General features: G+C 44.0%; 1 protein-coding gene across 9 annotated transcripts in view; it reads left to right on the top strand.

The window, feature by feature from the left end:
• Positions 1–14,475: 14,475 nt before the first annotated feature.
• PLEKHG1 (pleckstrin homology and RhoGEF domain containing G1) overlaps positions 14,476–18,720 on the top strand; it is a 131,580-nt gene continuing 127,335 nt past the window's right edge. For 4 of the 9 annotated variants that reach the window (XM_089922141.1, XM_089922142.1, XM_089922143.1 and 1 more), the window contains exon 1: positions 15,424–17,101. In XM_089922141.1, coding sequence (XP_089778267.1) covers positions 17,023–17,101 — 79 coding nt within the window. In that variant the 5' untranslated portion in view covers positions 15,424–17,022. Of the gene's footprint in view, positions 15,398–15,422; positions 17,102–18,720 lie in introns of those variants that run through there. The other 5 variants (XM_089922140.1, XM_089922136.1, XM_089922138.1 and 2 more) reach the window with 3 other exon arrangements.

Below are 18,720 nucleotides of genomic sequence, written 5' to 3' on the forward strand. Positions count from 1 at the left end.
GCTTTAGTAACCATAAGATTATTGATTATTTTCTATGTCTGTGAGTCTGTTTTTGTTTTGTATATAGATTCATTTGTATTATATTTTAGATTCCACATATAAATGATATCATATAATATTTCTATTATATTTCCACATATAAGTGATATAATATAATATTCTCTGTCTTACTTCACTTAGTATGATATTCTCTAGGTCTGTCCATGTTGCTGCAAATGGCAATATTTCATTCTTTTTGGTGGCTGAGTAATATTCCATTACATATATATATATCTCACATCTTCTTAAACCAATTGTCTGTTGATAAGCACTTGGGTTCTTCCCATGTCTTGGCTATTGTAAATAATTAGGGGGCTTTTCAATAGGCTAGTCAGGAGCTAATGGTCCCTTGCACCAACGAGATCCCTGACATTAAAGAAATTACCCTCTAGGGCACACGAAAGATGAGAAGATGTTATTGAGGAACCACTATTTAAATAATGGGAAAAAAGCATGTGACCAGAAGTCTTCCTCTCTTCACTGCCTCACCTTTTATAAGTGGTGCAAGGATGGTCTCTGCCTGGGTTCTCTCTATACCATGGAGAAAATTAGAGCCCAATTCCAGAGCTGTCCACATGAATAAATCAATGCCACGAGGTGCTCTGTAGTACTATACAAGTTCTAGAAATTGTTGCTGCCTCCTCTGCTTTCCCCTTTGTTCCTTGAAGTTCCTGGGGGAAACCAGCAGACATTTATATTGCTTGTTCGTGGAGATGAGTGAACATCACAATTAAGGATGATTTTACAGTCGTCTTAGAAGTTGAATTCTTTGAAAAGATCTAATTAGTCGCTCATTTAAATTATAAGCCTATTTTAAATTAAGGCTGTATTTCGCAAATACTAACCTTGAGGTGAAAAGAGAATAGAATACAGAAAATTTTAAGTCATTATTGCTTTGACACATGTGTAATATAATTAGTGTAAACTATTTAATATATAAATATATGTGGTAAATGTACATAGTAAACATATATACATGCATTAACTATAATGTATAAGACATATCAAGGAATGTTTTCAATTATTATTTTAAGTACTATTAAAGCATTGATGCACAGTGTCTTCAGCTATTTGTTACTGTGCTATGATCTTTTTCCTTTGAATGTTATGACAGACATCGTATCAAAGACTTTAGAATTAGAAGAAATTTTTAAAGATGAGTAGGTGTACCACTCCTTTTTTTTTTTTTTGCGGTACGCGGGCCTCTCACTGCTGTGACCTCTCCCGCCGCGGAGCACAGGCTCCGGACGCGCAGGCTCAGCGGCCACGGCTCACGGGCCCAGCCGCTCCGCAGCACGTGGGATCCTCCCGGACCGGGGCACGAACCCATGTCCCCTGCATCGGCAGGCGGACTCTCAACCACTGCGCCACCACGGAAGCCCTAACTTCTTTTTTTTTTAAACAGAAGTAAATGACACAAAAGCACTTCCGTATCACGGACTCAGGAAATCACAGTCTACCCTCTCCAGAAGAGAAATAGAGGCACAGCCCCAAGTGACTACATTTTTAGTTGATAATTCAAAGAATGAAAAGAGAAAACTAGGATTATTTATTGTTTCTTTGTAGATGTTTAATTTCATTTCCACATAGGTAAGATTATAGTGAAAAGGGGGGGTGAGAACTCCTCATGTTTTTAGTTTAGGTAGGAGGAAAGAGCACATTGATGGATAAAAAGGAAGATAACTGGTCCCCTCTGCTGCCCTCCTTTCTCTTTTAATATTTCTGCAGGTAGGCTCACAGTATGAGTGTCTGCTTCTAACTAGTAGGAAATAAATAATTCAGCATTTTCTGCTACATATCAACTCTCTATTCTGGCGAGATTTCTCACTCGTTAAAGCATTTAATTATTGTGTTTGGCAGTCATGGTTGCTTGCATTACATAAACAGATGCCTACTTCAAACGCTGAAGCTGATTTTTTTCATAGTCTGCCAGAAAGCGAGACTATTTGATGTGCAGTTTGAATGCTGTATTGCTGATTATATAATTCAGGTCTGGGAATAGAATTTTGGCATTTGTCTGCAGTCCTTTTGCCATAGAAAATTAAGCTTTAGCGTCCTCTTCAAAAGGGCAAATCATCATGGATACAAGTTCCAAAACCACTGTGAAGGTAAGGGCCATTCTACTAAAAGATCCTTTTATCTTCAAGCATGTGCACATCTATCTAGTACTGCATTATTTGTAAACATTCTGTGTAATCTGTGACCTCTGCAGAGCTGTGGCTAACTCAGCCCCCCATCCTGGTCAGTGTTTAGATGAAGAGCCTGCTAGACAAAGTTGCTTTTCTTCTGCCTGTCTCTAGCCAATGCTTGCTACTAGATGCTGAACTATATTCAAAAACACTTCTCAGGGCACTAGACTCTCGTTTAAGGCATATACTCACCTGTACTCGAGTGAAGTTCAGGTAAGCCAAAGCCCTTAATGAACTATTTTCTTTCTAAACTCAGTTTCTAGAAGAAACCCTCCCTCCCCACCACAAACACAAACTAGTTAGACATGAGGGATTTATTTAAGGAGAAAAGATAAATCTTCAGAGCCGTGTTACGTGATCAGTCCTTGTTAAACCACTTCACCATCTTCTCCTCCCAGAGTCTGGCGCTACACGCCTTGTGGAGTTGATTCAGAGGCAGAGCAAGAGTCTGAATCATCAGAGGAAGGTTAAACTATATTAATTTAATATAATTAATTAACGGGAACCTGTATAACTTAGAAAAAAAATTAACAAGACTTAAAAGAGTTTTTTATTGTTAACCCTGAAGTGATCAGAAAGCTCAGTTAGGCAGAAGTCCTCATCTCTTGAGGAAATTGAGTAACTGCTATGTTACTTAATAACAATGACAGAACTAATGACCTCAGAGGCCAAGCCCTCTTCCCCCGACTTCCCCAGCATCAGCTTGCTACCAGCAAGTTACAGAAGCTCCTCTGAGAATGAAAACCACCGAAATGAGGAGTGGGGAGATGGTTGGGTTCAAGCTCTTGTTACAAAACAGAAACAGACCCACAGACACAGAAAACAAACTTGTGGTTACCAAAGGGGAAAGGGTGGGGGAGGGATAAATTAGGAGTTTGGGATTAACATATACACACTACTATATGTAAAATAACCAACAAGGACCTACTGTATAGCACAGGGAACTATATTCAATATCTTGTAATAAGCTATGATGTAAAAGAATCTGAAAAAGCATATATATATGTACAACTGAATCACTTTGCTGTACACCTGAAACTAACATAGCATTGTAAATCAACTACACTTCAATTTAAAAAAAGAAAAGAAAAGAAACAAGTTCTTGTTACAGATTATTATAGAACTACTGTTTATGGCACCTGGGTTTCACTTGTATTTCAAATTGCATGATGCCAGATTACGCCTCACACCTTTCCTAGAAAAGGTACACACAAATTGGGAACTGTTTCCTGTTTGAAAATGTAAACCCAAAAAACTTTTGTATGAGTTGATGACGTGGCCTGGCTGAGCCGTGTAATAATCTCGGGCACCATTTGGGGAGCTTATCATGTGCCCGCAGGCAGTGCGGGGCAGGTGATTTGCAGGTGCTTTGTGATTTCCCTGGTGCCACCCTGTGATAACAGCTCTTCTCGCTCATTCTTTTTTTTTTTTTTTTTTTTTTGGCGGTACGCGGGCCTCTCACCATTGTGGCCTCTCCCGTTGCGGAGCACAGGCTCCGGACGCGCAGGCTCAGCGGCCATGGCTCACGGGCCCAGCCGCTCCGCGGCACGTGGGATCTTCCCGGACCGGGGCACGAACCCGCGTCCCCTGCATCGGCAGGCGGACTCTCAACCACTGTGCCACCAGGGAAGCCCTTCTCGCTCATGCTTGCCGCCTTCATTCCATGTTCCATTACACGCTCTGGAACTTGCCTGAAGTCACACAGCTGGAAAGCGGCAGAAGCAGGACTCCCACCGGATCTTTCAGACACTGCGGCGCGTGCTTTCACCACCTGCACTGTGTCCGATGCATGTGCTCACGCAGAACACTCCTGTGTTCTTGCTCTTTTCTTCTCTCTCTCGTGCTTTCCAGGTGGGGGGGTGCGTAGGAGAAGGGAGGTCCCACCCCACAACCTCATCTTTCAGTGAGTTTCATCTTTCTAACGTATCTGAGGGTCTTTTATCCCCTTTCTTTTTTATGGAAAATTCATCTGTATTCTGTTTAACTTTGGTGACATTCTAGGGCATCCATAATGCATTTAACTAGGTTCTCATCCGCTTACTAGCTATATGATCCTGCGCAAATTGTTCAGCCCTCCTGAGCCCCAGTTTCCTCATCTGTAAAGGAATGAGATGTAATATTACTTATAATATAATATGAGTGTATATTATATTACGCTCATAAAGGTGTGATACTACTTATTCTTCAGACTGCTTTTATGTAAAGCACCTGGCATGGGGCTGGTGTACACCCTTTCTGAGATAGTTTTATTTTAGCCTCTTGTCTATAATGATAAAACGTATTTTCCTTAGTGGAAGATTAAGCACAAGGATAATTTAAATCTAAGGTGATAAAATTAAATAGCAAAAATGAGCCTACAGAAATATTTCTTGCAGATATCATAATAAAAAACCTATAAAATATAGATGAATTGAGTAAAAACTAGGAAAATTATTAACCACAGGATATAATATGAAAGAAAAAAATGTCTAAGATTCAGACCACATACCATAAACAATGTGTATACCTCAACAAACTCTCAGTGAATTGAAGAATTATGGATTTGGAGTAGCACAGTTCCAGCTACAAAGGGGAAATTTTTGTTGAAAAAAATGAACATTGTGGGACTTCTCGGGCGGTGCAGTGGTTAAGAATCTGCCTGCCAATGCAGGGGACACAGGTTTGATCCCTGGTCCAGGAAGATCCCACATGCCATGGAGCAACTAAGCCCGTGTGCCACAACTACTGAGCCTGTGCTCTAGAGCCCGTGAGCCATAACGACTGAGCCCGCATGCTGCAACTACTGAAGCCCACGCACCTAGAGCCTGTGCTCCGCAACAAGGGAAGCCACCGCAATGAGAAGCCCGCACACCGCAATGAAGAGTAGCCCCTGCTCGACACAACTAGAGAAAGCCCGTGCGTAGCAACGAAGACCCAAAGCAGCCAAAAAATGTTTTTAATTTTAAAGAATAAAAAAAAAAAGACATGAACATTGAAAAGGGAAAGATGGGAAAATGTATTTACATAAAATTTAAAACCTTTTAAAACTAAAACAGTGAAAGCAACAAAATGAGAAAATATGCATAGCAAAAATTAGAGACTTGATAACACAGATGAATTTATATAAATGTGAGCACAATATCAGATTATAATTAAATAAGTGGTTCAAGGAAACATTCAGCTATTTCACCCAAAATAAAACAAATAGAAAATTAAATTTGTATATTCAACATCAACAAATTTTAAAATGAATTTTACACCTACCAAGTAAATGAAAGTCAAAGGCCAGATCTGAAAAGGTTATAGGAAAAAGAGATATACTCATGCATTATTGCTGACGAAGTAAAAATACTTGATCTATTTGGATAAAATCTGACCGTATATAGTAAGAATTATCAAAGTCTTCCTCTTTGATCCTGCAGTGCTCTTCCTGGGAATTTATCCCAAGGATATCATGAGATAAACACTTATTGAACCACTGCAGTGTGAGAAGCAGAGATGGGGGAGATAGATTCTAATCTGAAGGAGCGACTAATGCAATTTAAAGGCACTAAAATAATACATGTACAAAAATGTTTTCAGAGGATTCATTATAACGGGGGGAAAAATACAGGATAGTGTAAATGTCTGAAAATGGGGGACTCATCATTTCCCTGAACAACCCACCACCCCACGACCAAAACGCCTCTCTTCCTCTGCACACACCCCTGTGAGCCCCGTGTCACCTGCACCGCAGACCTGAGCTCCTCCTGACTGCTGTCTCCCCTCACACCCAACCCCAGGGAAGCAGTTCCCAAGCCACAGGCATCCCCACTCCAGCTGCCTTTATCCAGGCGACCATCATCTCTTTTTCAGCTGGTCTTCATCTGCCTACTTGCATTCTTACTTCCTCCAATCCGTTTTCCAACTTCATTTAGTGTCTTCTTTTCAAAACACAGATCTGATCATGGTACCGCTCAACTTTGAACCCTTCAAAACCTTGTCACGCTTCAGGATAAAGTCAAACTCTGTTAAGATATATAAGGCTCTTCATGGCCTGATTCCTGTTTACCTCTATAGTCTTGTCTCTTATTTCTCTCCCTCTTTACACCTCCTACACACACACACACACACACACACACACACACCACTTACTACCTCACTACATTGCTTACAGTTCCCCAAATAGGCACCCTGGGTCTTTGCACGTAGCACGCCCTATACCTGCTCCTAACCTCATCCCGAAACTCCAGGCTGGCTGACTCCTATTTATTCTTATTTGTTCTTCTGGATTCAGTTCATATATCATCCCTGCCAGGGCATCTTCATGAGATAGGCCACTTTCTGATATACACAGACACAAGGTGAGGAGACCCACCTGAGTCCACAACATCTGACTACCCCTTGTGTAGAATGTTGTCTTTATTGGGAAAGAACTTCTGAATTCTGAAAACGCATGTCTGAACGGTCTGTTTTCCATTTAACTTGAGGCAAAATATATTATCCTGCTTAATCTCTAATATGGTGAGTTGTAATACTATCTTTTATACTATTTTATTGATAGTGGTAGCTACAACCATTTTAAATTATCTATAAGAGTTGTATTTCTTTGCTCCCTTCCTTGCTGTCTGCAGAAACAGGAACAGATTTCTGGCACTGCCAGATTTGGGAGCCTTCAACAACCACAGCAGAAGAGGAAGGGGGGAAGGGATATACCTCCAGTGGCATCAAGGGGGAGGTTTAGACCATTGGGAGGTGAAAGGAAGGTCACCTCAAGAAGGAGGTGACCTGGTTAAAGCTGCATCTCTCTGAGATTGCCCAAATCCCATTAGCTAGAAAATCTAGCAAGTCAACTGTTCATTAATTTAAAAGTCTAATATCACATGTTCTCAGCAAGAGTAAAGAGGGAAACCTTTCAAGGTCTTTTCAGTGTGTTCCCTTGTCTTTAATGTAAATAGTATTTGTGACCCCTTAAATGTTGGTATGAGTATTATCTGGTACTTAGAGAGCAAATGGGGCCCCAGAAAAAGTAAATATGTTTTCTCACTTTTTCTAGTCAAATATTTAAAATCTGCTTCCAGTGAACACCTAAATTGAGCACTGCTTGAACAAGCTTTAATAATTCTATAAAATGAGCATAGAGACCTCGAACTCCTTATGCCATTGATAAACAAGAATTATTTCTTAACAAAAATAATCCATGCTAACTTCAGATGCCATAGTAAACAAAAGTTTTTATTTTAGGTTCAGCCTGAATTACCCATCTTGACCCAGTCTAATTGATGGAAGTGGTAGGAATTACTTCTGTGCAGACAGGGTTAAAGACTAATCCCGATCAATCAGCGCCTTGTAATTAACCCACATACTCTTCTTAAAAGAGAGAGAGAAATGTTGGCCCTTCTCCAGTTTAAGGTTATGCACCAGTCTAATAGAGAGTTCTACAATTTTATAGGGTTCCGTTTCAGGGTAGAATTACAAATAACAAAGGTTTTGCTGTAGCAGATGGTTATTTCCAACTGCCAAGTGTTGAGGCTTTCTTGGGAATCTGTTCTAACCATCCATGAGCAAATGTATGAATATATGAATTAAAGACAAAACATTTACGTGTCTTTATGCTAACACATATATATGGAATCTAAAAAAAAAAAAAAGGTTATGAAGAACCTAGGGGCAAGACGGGAATAAAGATGCAGACCTACTAGGGAATGGACTTGAGGACATGGGGAGGGGGACGGGTAAGCTGGGACGAAGTGAGAGAGTGGTAGTGTATATATGGACATACATACACTACCAAATGTAAAATAGCTAGCTAGTGGGAAGCAGTCGCATAGCACAGGGAGATCAGTTCCGTGCTTTGTGACCAGCTAGAAGGGTGAGATAAGGAGGGTGGGAGGGAGGGAGACGCAAGAGGGAAGAGATATGGGGATATATGTATATGTATAACTGATTCACTTTGTTATAAAGCAGAAACTAACACACCATTGTAAAGCAATTATACTCCAATAAAAATGTTAAAAAAGAAAAAAAAAACATTTATGTGCCTTTAAAATATGGCTTGAAAACCTGGGCTTTATCATATTAGGTTAACATTGATATTGCAGTTTTTAAAATCAGACATCTCTGAATACCAATTAATTGTAAACTGGAAGTCAGTCTATATGTATCACCTTTCATTTCTGAGAAAATAGATAATAAACCCATAAAAAAAGGACAACAATATTAATAATTTTATAAACCAATATATTAAAAAGATTCTTATAAAATTGCATATATAAATGAAGGTGCCACAATAAGGGATAGTAGCCTTCCCTTACTTTGATGTAGAGGAGAAAATAAATATGAAAATCGAACTTCCCTGGTGGCGCAGTGGTTAAGAATCCGCCTGCCAATGCAGGGGACGCAGGTTCGAGCCCTGGTCCGGGAAGATCCCACATGCCGCGGAGCAACTAAGTCCGTGCGCCACAACTACTGAGCCTGCACTCTAGAGCCTGTGAACCACAACTGCTGAGCCTGCGTGCTGCAACTACTGAAGCCTGCGCGCCTAGAGCCCGTGCCCCGCAACAAGAGAAGCCATCGCAATGAGAAGCCCAGGCACCGCAACGAAGAGTAGCCCCCGCTCGCTGCAAGTAGAGAAAGCCCCCGTGCAGCCAAAAAATAAATAATTAAATAAACAAATTTATTTCTTTTTAAGTGTGAGAATCTTTTTTGCCGTATATTAAGGGTTAGGCATGAGAAGGCGCCATTGCCTCTTCTTTATTCCGGTTGCTGTGTTTTTAATAAAATACACATTTAACAGTTTTTAATGTATTTTAACCTAGGTTTTAATCTTAGAATGAATACTAAGCTGCAATGAGATGCTTAGTCATCTGTTAAACTTCCTGAGCTTTATGGCTCTGTTCAGCAATATTGGTAGGATTTCTAGGGGCACAGATGAAGTGAATCTTAAATCTAAATAGGAGATCAATATAGGCAGCCCACATTTCACCACAATGCTCTCTTTGAAGAATCCATATAATAAAGTGGGGGTCATAACGCAGATCATATTTTCCCATGGGAATGTTTTTATAATTACCAGCTACTCTTTTAATCCAATCTTAGCATCTAATTATAACAATAGCATGTTTTTAAACATTACAACAACTGTGATAGAAATATCATACACACTCATTATACCAAAGTCTCCAATGCACTGTAGTTGTTCATTCATTCATCCCATGCTCATTGAGTATGTACTATGTGCCAGGCACTATTCCAGGCTCTAGGGATTTGTTATGGGCAAAAAACACATGGCCCCCACCCTCATCAATATTACAGAGTAGACTAGTGGGGGAGATGACTATAGACCAAATAATCATTGCAAATTACAAATGCTAGAAAGGAAAAAAATACAGGCATTGCCTTAAGGAGGTGGTCGTTGTAGAGAGCTCTCACAGATCAGTAGTAGCTGTGGGGGGAGGTCGTTCATGGCAGACGAGCAATGTGGAGAGACCACGACTCCCTAGAGGAACTTAGAGAAGAGCAGTGAGACTGTAGTGCTACAGAGGCTGGTAAGGTGAGCAAGGAGGCAGGGACTAGACCTGTGAGGAGTTGGAGGCCGTGTCAAAGATTTGATCATTGTCCTGGAAGAAATGAAAAGCATGGAAGAGTTTTCAGTTGATGGGGTAAAGGTGGGATGACATCAGATTTACAATTTGAAAAGTTTGTGGTGCGACAGTCCTATACCCTCCAGGATGAACATTATACTAGTACAAATGAAAGATGAGCAGGGTAAAGATAGAGGAAAGCAAGTGCCATTTGAGAGAGTTAGGAAGTTAAAAAAAACCAAGAACTGGAGGTAGTAATGGTTTGACCATCTGGAGCAAAGGTGGAAAGGGTGGTTCCAGAATTTCTGGCTGGTATATCCATCCACATGGTAGTAGCATTCAGTTTCCTGTGAAATCTCAAAGCTGAGATATCAAATAGTCACTTGGATGTACTGGTCTGTTGCTCAGATGTTTGGGCCAAAGGTAAAGTCGGTGATTGGATGGTCCTGCAAAGCAAACTGAAAAAGGATATCAATGTAGGTAGGAGGGAAACCAGATAATCAGAGATCATGGCCCCCAGGGGAGGACAGTGCTTCAAGAAGAAGGGAGCAGTCAGAAGTGTCAGTTGCTGTCAAGAAGTTGTAGGAGAAAGAGACGGATAAATGGCAGTGGGATTAGGAAGCATTATACTACAGAGAGCTGTTTGGGTGGTTGAGGAGGGTGAGGGGAGAACTAGATTGGAGTGACTTGGGGAAGAAATGAAGAGAAGTACAGATAAGCCATTTGTGATTTTTTACCCTTGAGGAGAAGAGACCTACAGCTGGAGGAGGAGGACACAGGGAAAGTCAAGGGAACATCTTCTTAGATGGGCAAGTCTGAGCACGTTTTCTCAGACTTGCCCATCAGATTCTCAGATCTGCCCACAGATAGAGAAGAGATGCCTTTGATAGTGAATGAACATCTCTAAACAGCAAGACCTGCTTGTGTAGGTGAGCATCCAAATCCCATATGAATTTACAAATACGTTTTTCAGAAACCACACATGCATTAATCTTTTCCCCATGTGCGACCTCTACAACACTGAGGACCGTACATATGGCACAGGGGAGTTGTGCTGTAGCGCTTGGTTGGTTTTGGTACAGCATCCAATTCAGAGCCATTCGGCCTGGGATGTGGTTATCGCTTAGAGAAAAGAAATGAGGATAGAGCATCAGTATTTTCTTTTCATTTTCCTTTGTTTTAAAATTTTGAGAATTTCCTCCACGTTCCTCTTATTGAGAACTCTGCAAACACCACTGGCTCCATGCCCTCCAAGTTTAGAAAATAGGTTTTATTTCCCATCCCCTGCAGCAGGTAGCTATGTACAGCTATCATTCCTAAATGCAGCCCTTTGATCCAAAGTCCATCGCCAAGTCCAGAGCAGAATCTCAGTGGTATCTGAGTGAGAGAACCAAGCGAACCCAAGTCGGCTGGAGGCCCCATCGTGCGGGGAGACTCTCAAACCTGTGGATGAGCCATCTAAGTTCAGATTTTGGCCCCCCCCCCAATTTCCTCTTGGCCTTGAACGCAGAGTAGAATTGGAGCAATGAATCAAGTGCCACCTGGATCCGCCCGGCATTTACTCATTTGAAGTTCAGTCTCCTCAGGCTGTGTGTGCAGAACTTGCCTTGCGGCGCTCTTCCAGTTTTGACGCCTGGAAAGCCTGTAAACACAGACTCTCCTTTTCCTACAACTGACTCTTTGCCTCAGTACACCTGCTTCAGAACCCTGCACTGTGTGGGTCAAGGGCAGGCAGTGGTTGCCTGCCTCCGAAAGCCCCCGACACTTAGGCTAAGCCTACACTTGCTGAGGCCACCCAGCCATCTGCTTAGGGGGTGAGGCCTGAGCCCTGCTTGGGAGGCCTGATGCCTGCAGGCCTGATGCTCTTGAAAGAGCCCCTCGCCTGTGAGCAAAGTCATCTTAAGCTGAGTCAGCTGGCAGAGTCAAAATTGCACATGGGATAAAGCTTAAAGCTGCTCACCAGATGACCCAAAAAGCAATGGCACGACCATAAAAGCCAACCCTGGCACAAAACAATTTGCTGTAAATTGCTGAGTAAACACCAGTGGCCCACACTTGGTACAGCATCTGCCAGAAGCATCAATCTCCAGGAGTCATTTTGCCCCCCAAATGCCATGTCCAGGAGCCAACCCACCAGATGCTGGGGCTTGCGGGGAAAGGGCAACTAAGACCCTTTCCTTCCATCCAGGTTCTGAACCAATTTGAGAATTTGAAACAATGGAGCAAGGCAGGTGGAGACTAACCCCCCACCTTTATTACTGATAAAATCGACCTTGGATATTCGGCCTTACACCTGTGGGCAGGTGAGCATCCTAATACTAAAACCAGCATCAGAAGCCTTCCCACCAGTGGGTTGAAGAGGGGCAGCCTTTCCCACATAGGAGCAGAGCTTTCCTGGGAAGTAAAACAGAACCTTGCTACCTGTGGATAGCTCTCTGCCACCGGAGCCAAAGAGTAGGGCTAGACTACCCCTGCCCGATTTTCCCTCCTGTGTTTGCCGATCTAATTTCCGATTCCTGCCCCCAAGAGAAATGTGTGTGAGGAGTCAAAGAGAGACCAGGAGCTCTTGGAAGCCCACCCAGATGGAAGAAAACCTCAGGAGCCAGGCAGAAATTCTCCACACAGCCCACCCTCCACCCAATAGCTCCTTCCTGAAGTAAGAGCTGAGGTCGCATATCTGCTGCAGAGATGGAAGCCATTCTTAGTCTGGTAGCTCAAAGCCCTTTTAGCAGCCGACAACCACACCATCACGCTGTGCGTTTACACAATCAGCATTTTCTGAGAGCCCCTGTGCGCCCAGAACCAGGCCCTAAGGGGTTACAAAGAAGCGTGTGGCCGATTCAGCCCTCATCCTCTTTAGAAGGTGGGTGGGAACAGTACTTATATTTCTGAAATTTAGAGAATTGTTAGTAACTCATAGACACCATAGGAAATTGGAAGCAAACATCCATGAGCTGAGTTTGTCTTGAGCCGTATTGACCTTTACAGAGCCTTCAGTATGATTCTGGTTTTCTAGATATTCTGTCTAAAGAAAAAAGTGTGTTTCCTTCCTCAGTGTGCCCGTTTTCGTGAGTGGAAGGGGAGGGTATCTTATAATAAGACCGACAGGGTGGAAGGGGGAGATGACCTCATGGGCTCGAGGGTGAGCCGTTTCCCCTCGCGTCCCAGTGAAAGGTGCAGTCGGCTTCTGGCGGGCCTCTGTCAGGAAGTGTATGTGTGGGAACCTGGAAGGGTGGGGCTGCCCTCTACGGGCAGGACGTTACACTTCTTCCTCTTCCTGGCCACATTTCCCACAGCAGTCATGGTCACGGCTCAGCTTCCTGTCAGGGAAAACCCTGCCTACTGAGCGTCCACCTGCTACAACCAGCAAACTAAGGACAGCAAAGTATTCCCTGCTGCTGTGAAACCTTGAGTTCACATGCAGACCCCTTGACAGTGGTACCCAGGGCCTCAGACATCAGAAGCAAAGATGGAGCCGTTCTTTGTGGGGTTGAGGGGACAGGAAGCTGCTGCCTCGGCCAGTCTTGTTCTGGGCCAGAACCTCACAGGCGAGTGAAGTGTGCGAGTCTGGGGTGGAGAGAAGACGAAGCAATGTCATGGAACGGCTGCTGCAGCAAGGGTGGCCTTGGGGTTAGAGCAAGGGAGGGGGCTTCAGGGGAGGGTGAGGGGGTCAGGCAGCCCAGTGTGTGTGGAGACGAGGGGTGGGCATTGATTCTCCTCATCCAGCAGACTACAAGCTGGCCACACATACTGTGCTGGCCACAAAAGTAATGAAGGTCACAGACTTCAAGAAGCCTGCAGTCCAGGAATTTCATTTCTTCAGACCTTCCTTGATCAATTCCAGGCTGGTGAGGTCATGAAAACACCCTAAATGTCCATCAACAGATGACTGGATCAAGAAGATGTGGCACATACATACAATGGAATATTACTCAACCATACAAAGGAACGACATTGGGTCATTTGTTGAGATGTGGATGGATCTAGAGACTGTCATACAGAGTGAAGTAAGTCAGAAAGAGAAAAACAAATACCGTATGCTAACACATATATATAGAATCTAAAAAAAAAAAAAAAAAGGTTCTGAAGAACCTAGGGGCAGGACAGGAATAAAGACGCAGACATAGAGAATAGACTTGAGGACACGGGGAAGGGGAGGGGGAAGCTGGGACAAAATGAGAGAGTGGCATGGACATATATACACTACCAAATGTAAAACAGATAACTAGTGGGAAGCAGCCACAGAGCACAGGGAGATCAGCTCAGTGCTTTGTGACCACCTAGAGGAGTGGGACAGGGAGGGAGGGAGGGAGATGCAAGAGGGAGGAGATATGGGGATCTATGTATATATATGTATAGCTGATTCACTTTGTTATAAAGCAGAAACTAACATAACACTGTAAAGCAATTATACTCCAATAAAGATGTTAAAAAAAAATTCCAGGCTGGTGGGGGGAGCTTGAGAAAATGCAGGCCCCCCGGCACTGTCATAGACCTAGGGGAGCAGCCATTTCAGGGTGACCCCCGGGAACCTGTATTTTATAAGGTGTTTCTGATACGCAGTGAGGTCTGAGGCAGCTGGTTGAGTGGGGCAGACGTCCGTGGTCACAGCAGAGGGGGACAAGCGCTGTGGTTCTGAGCCCGGGGACTGTGAGAACAGAGGAGCCGTACCCACGGGAGGGTTCAGGGCTGGGGTCTGGGGAGTTTTATTTCAAGTATCCATTGGCTCCGTTCACCTCCTTTCTCACGTATGTCCGTCTTACCTTGGTGGCTGATAACAACAGCTGTGCGGGGTCCTCAGAGTCTGAATTAGGGCAGTTTGCTGTGCTTCTGGCCACGAGCCCTGTGTCTCCCACCATGGACTTCTCATTGGCCCACTGGGGACGGGTGTCTGCAGGGATCTCATATACGTGGCAGCACTAATGATCGACCCTCAAAGAAAAGCTCCATCTGGGGGCATTAGTGGATCTCTAGAGTCTTCAGAGCGGATCTTTTGCTTCCAGCATCACTGTGTTTTCTCCACCACCTCACCCTGAGGATGGGGCCGGGTGGCTTCTGCTCGTCCTGATAGCTTCTCTCCTGGAATCCCTACCACCCTGCATTCCCCCGTCTAGTCTCCTACAACTGGACACAGAATCCCCTGAGAGATGACTCAGGGTAAATGCACCCACCACGTTCCTGCCTCCTGACTGTCCCCTGATGAATTCCAAGTGACGCTGGACCATCCTCAAGACCCCTGCTTAATCCCTCACCTCTAAGCCAGGACCAGACCCCAGGCTCCAGTAACTGGCTCCCTGCTGTCCTTCCTTGATGCCGCCCCACACCCACAGGGGGTATCCCCAGCAGAAGGCAGGTTCAAGCTGTCTTTGTGACTCTGGGGGTCCCCGGAACTGAGAGACTATTGAAGGCTTCTATCCTCTTTCCCCTAAAGGGCAGGTGGCATTGCTCCCTGAGCAGTTCTCCCCTGAACCCCAGCAGAGCCTGGCTCAGCCCTCGGAGGTGGAGGGCGCTGCCCACGGCAGAAGGAGCCCCCGCTCCAGTGAGGAAGTGGGAGACGCACCTCAAGGAGAACCAGGACCTGTCCTCTCAGCAAACGCTGCCCCTCCATGACCGCAGATTCTGCCGCAGGTGCGTGTCCGAACCCCTCCTGAGGTCAGGGAACAGAGAGTAGAACCAGCAGCTTCCTACTCTTAGACCATTTCAAATCCCATCCTTCATTTCCGCCTTCCCTCCATCTGCCATGATACCAAAGTTTTTCTGCAGTTTGGAAAAGTCAAAATAATAAGCAAATGAGGGCAATTTTGACTAACTGAGTCCGTAAAATATGTATCCCAAAACACTACTGTGTTTTAGTACACTGGAGGCTCTTTAAAAGAAATATCGTCAATGGATATGGAGGGATTTGGGGAATTTGCCCTCCTGCAACAACAGTCTTGAGCCTATTAGATAAGGTATAGCTGGGGACGAGAGGAGTGAAGCCAGGTAATGGGTCGTTCCATCTACTCCAACTGTGTGATCCATAACAGTCATTAGGACAGAAAATGATATCAAAAGCCTCAGCCTGCCTATAATTAATTCAGGCTAAATGAATATAGCATACCAAGGGGGTTCCAGAACTTTCTACCCCTTGCCCCTCCCACAGCTTTAAGGCAATCCTCGGTCTCTAACCAATGTGCACCTGGCATCTTGGCCAGGAGGGGGCATATGTGAGCAGTGTACTCTATGCCTGACGTTCAGGTCCCACCCACCAGTCTGAGGCAACTCCAGCTGGCTCACCAGAAGAGAGAAAAGAATTAGGTCATCGGAATCAATTCATTTTTTAAAAGTTCTCGAGCATTGACATGATTGTGAATTTTTATTAAATTCCCTTAATCAACTTTCCTCATCCACAAAAGCTGTTATGATTCTGTGACGTGAACACCCAGACATTAGAAATACTTTTCAGAAACAAATTCTGTTTATCTAGACGACTGGTTCTCTTTGGAAAAACAATTGTCTGATAGCTGTTCCAATTTAGGAGAGAAAATAAGCTGGGAAAAGAAAAAATAGATACACAGGTACATGCCCCCCTGCACATATACAATCATTTTTGTCTGTTTCGGGTTTTTTTTTTAATTTTATTGAGGTATAGTTGATTTACAATGTTGTGTTAATTTCTGCTGTACAAGAAAGTGACTCAGTTATACACATATAGCTTCTTTTTCATATTCTTTTCCATCATGGCTTATCACAGGTACACAGTCTTTTTTTTTTTTTTTTTTTTTTTGCGGTACGCGGGCCTCTCACTGTTGTGGCCCCTCCTGTTGCGGAGCACAGGCACCAGACGCGCAGGCTCAGCGGCCATGGCTCACGGGCCCAGCCGCTCCGCGGCATGTGGGATCTTCCCGGACCGGGGCATGAACCCGTGTCCCCTGCATCGGCAGGCGGACTCTCAACCACTGCGCCACCAGGGAAGCCCTACCGCTCAGTTTTGTTTTTGCTGTTTTCTGCTTTTTCTCAGCTCATCTCCCACTTTCCCTGGGCCTCCTGAGGGAGGATCAACAACACAGGGGTGAGCGTGTGGGTGGAGGACGGGGCAGGTGGAACTGCCCGGACCTGTCTGTCTGGGGTGTAGCACCATCGCAGGTGGATGGGATCCTCCTGACGGTGGCAGCCTGACAGGGCTATCTACCCCCTCCCGGCCGCCCAGTGGGGCTACGGCCACCTGGGGGACACATGCTGTCCACAACTGTGGTGGGAGCTCTGGTCGGAGGATGGAGGAATCGCAGCTCTCCCCGAAGGGCAGAATCCAGACTTCTGTTCTCCAGAGTCAAGATGGAATTCAGACTCAGGGTAGGCTTGTGACTTTGCTATGACTGCATGATTTTCTTTTTAAAGAGTTCAGGAAGGTGATAATGAGCTTACAAGCTTTCTCCCCCTTCAAATAGAGTTGACAAATCTAGAGTCTGCTTTTCTTCTTAGGTTATTATAAATCATGGCTAACTCATGGCAGGAGGTTCATTTTCTCTTTTCCTATTCAAAGACACAGGGACGTTCAGTGATCACACAGTAAGAGATCATTATCCCCCCTTATTTTCCTTCAAAGACTTTTATTTTAAGATGTAATCCTTGTTCTATGATATGTGTATTTGACTAGTAAGACAGAAAGGGTTTACTGGCTTTGGCAAATTGTAGTCTAAATCGTATCACTTTATTACTTCTGGTATGGGCAATGGTAAAAGTAGTTAGCTTCTGTGGATAAACAACAAGGTCCTAATGTATAGCACAGGGAACTATTGATATGTTCAATATCCTGTGATAAACCATAATGGAAAAGAATATTAAAGAAGGATGTCTATATGTGTATAACTGAGTCACATTGCTGTACAGCAGAGATCAGCACAACATTGTAAATCAACTATACTTCTATAAAAAAAAAGTAGTTAGCTTCTGGGTTTCCCCATTAATTATATTTATTTTCTGCTACTTTTTGTTTTGAGGCAGCAATAGAACTCGTGACCAAAATGTAGCTCTCCTGTTAACTTAGCTGCAAATTTCTGAAAGAAATTTGCATTGGAATGAAAAACTTGGAAATTCCTAACGTCATTCTGCTCTATCTAGACCTTGGACTTCTTTTTTTTTTTTTTTTTAATTTATTTACTTTTTTTTGGCTGCATTGGGTCTTTGTTGCTGCGCGTGGGCTTTCTCCAGTTGCGGCAAGCGGGGGCTGCTCTTCGTTGTGGTGCGCGGGCTTCTCATTGCGGTGGCTTCTCTTGTTGCGGAGGAGCACGGGCTCTAGGCACCCGGGCTTCAGTAGTTGTGGCGCATGGGCTTAGTTGCTCCGTGGCATGTGGGATCTTCCCGGACCAGGGATCAAACCCATGTCCTTCTTAATGATACTTACTTAGAAGGGAACTCTTTGGTCTTGCTGATGAGTGACCTATGAGAGAAGCACGGAGCTAGCAGAGGAACCAGGGGTGAGCCCAGAAGGAATCAACTCCCAGGGGTGTTCTGAGCTGGACTGCTGCCCCTCAAAAGGCTTCTATCTGACCCAGAGCCCTGAGAGGGTCCCAAGCAGTAACTGCTAACTGTTCTGTCATTTCAACAAATATGTATTGGAAGCCAGTACGTGCCAGGCATTTTTCGAGATACTGACTTACTCTGGCCTCTTGCTAACCTACAGTGGAGAGGTATGAAAATCAAAAGTTGTCATTTGTTTGTTTTGTTCTGATGGTGGTTTCCAACCATACTTTTCAGGCTGATGGTATTCAAGAAGAATCAAGCCAAGGGACTATTGTGAAAATGGTTTCACAATAAGTTTATTCATGGCAAGATAGTCAATTCCTTATTTAACCAGATATGCAAAAGATAGAAGGCTCAGCTGTGTTCTAAACGGCCCAAAGAGTTAGTGGATTATTGGTAACATCTGGCATTCAGAAAGAAGTGTGAATCGTAATATTTCAGACATTGAG

Source organism: Delphinapterus leucas, chromosome 12 (assembly GCF_059928025.1).
Source record: "Delphinapterus leucas isolate spDelLeu-1000000601 "Yukka" chromosome 12, BTC_Dleu_Yukka2, whole genome shotgun sequence".
Classification (NCBI taxonomy): Eukaryota; Metazoa; Chordata; class Mammalia; order Artiodactyla; family Monodontidae; genus Delphinapterus; species Delphinapterus leucas.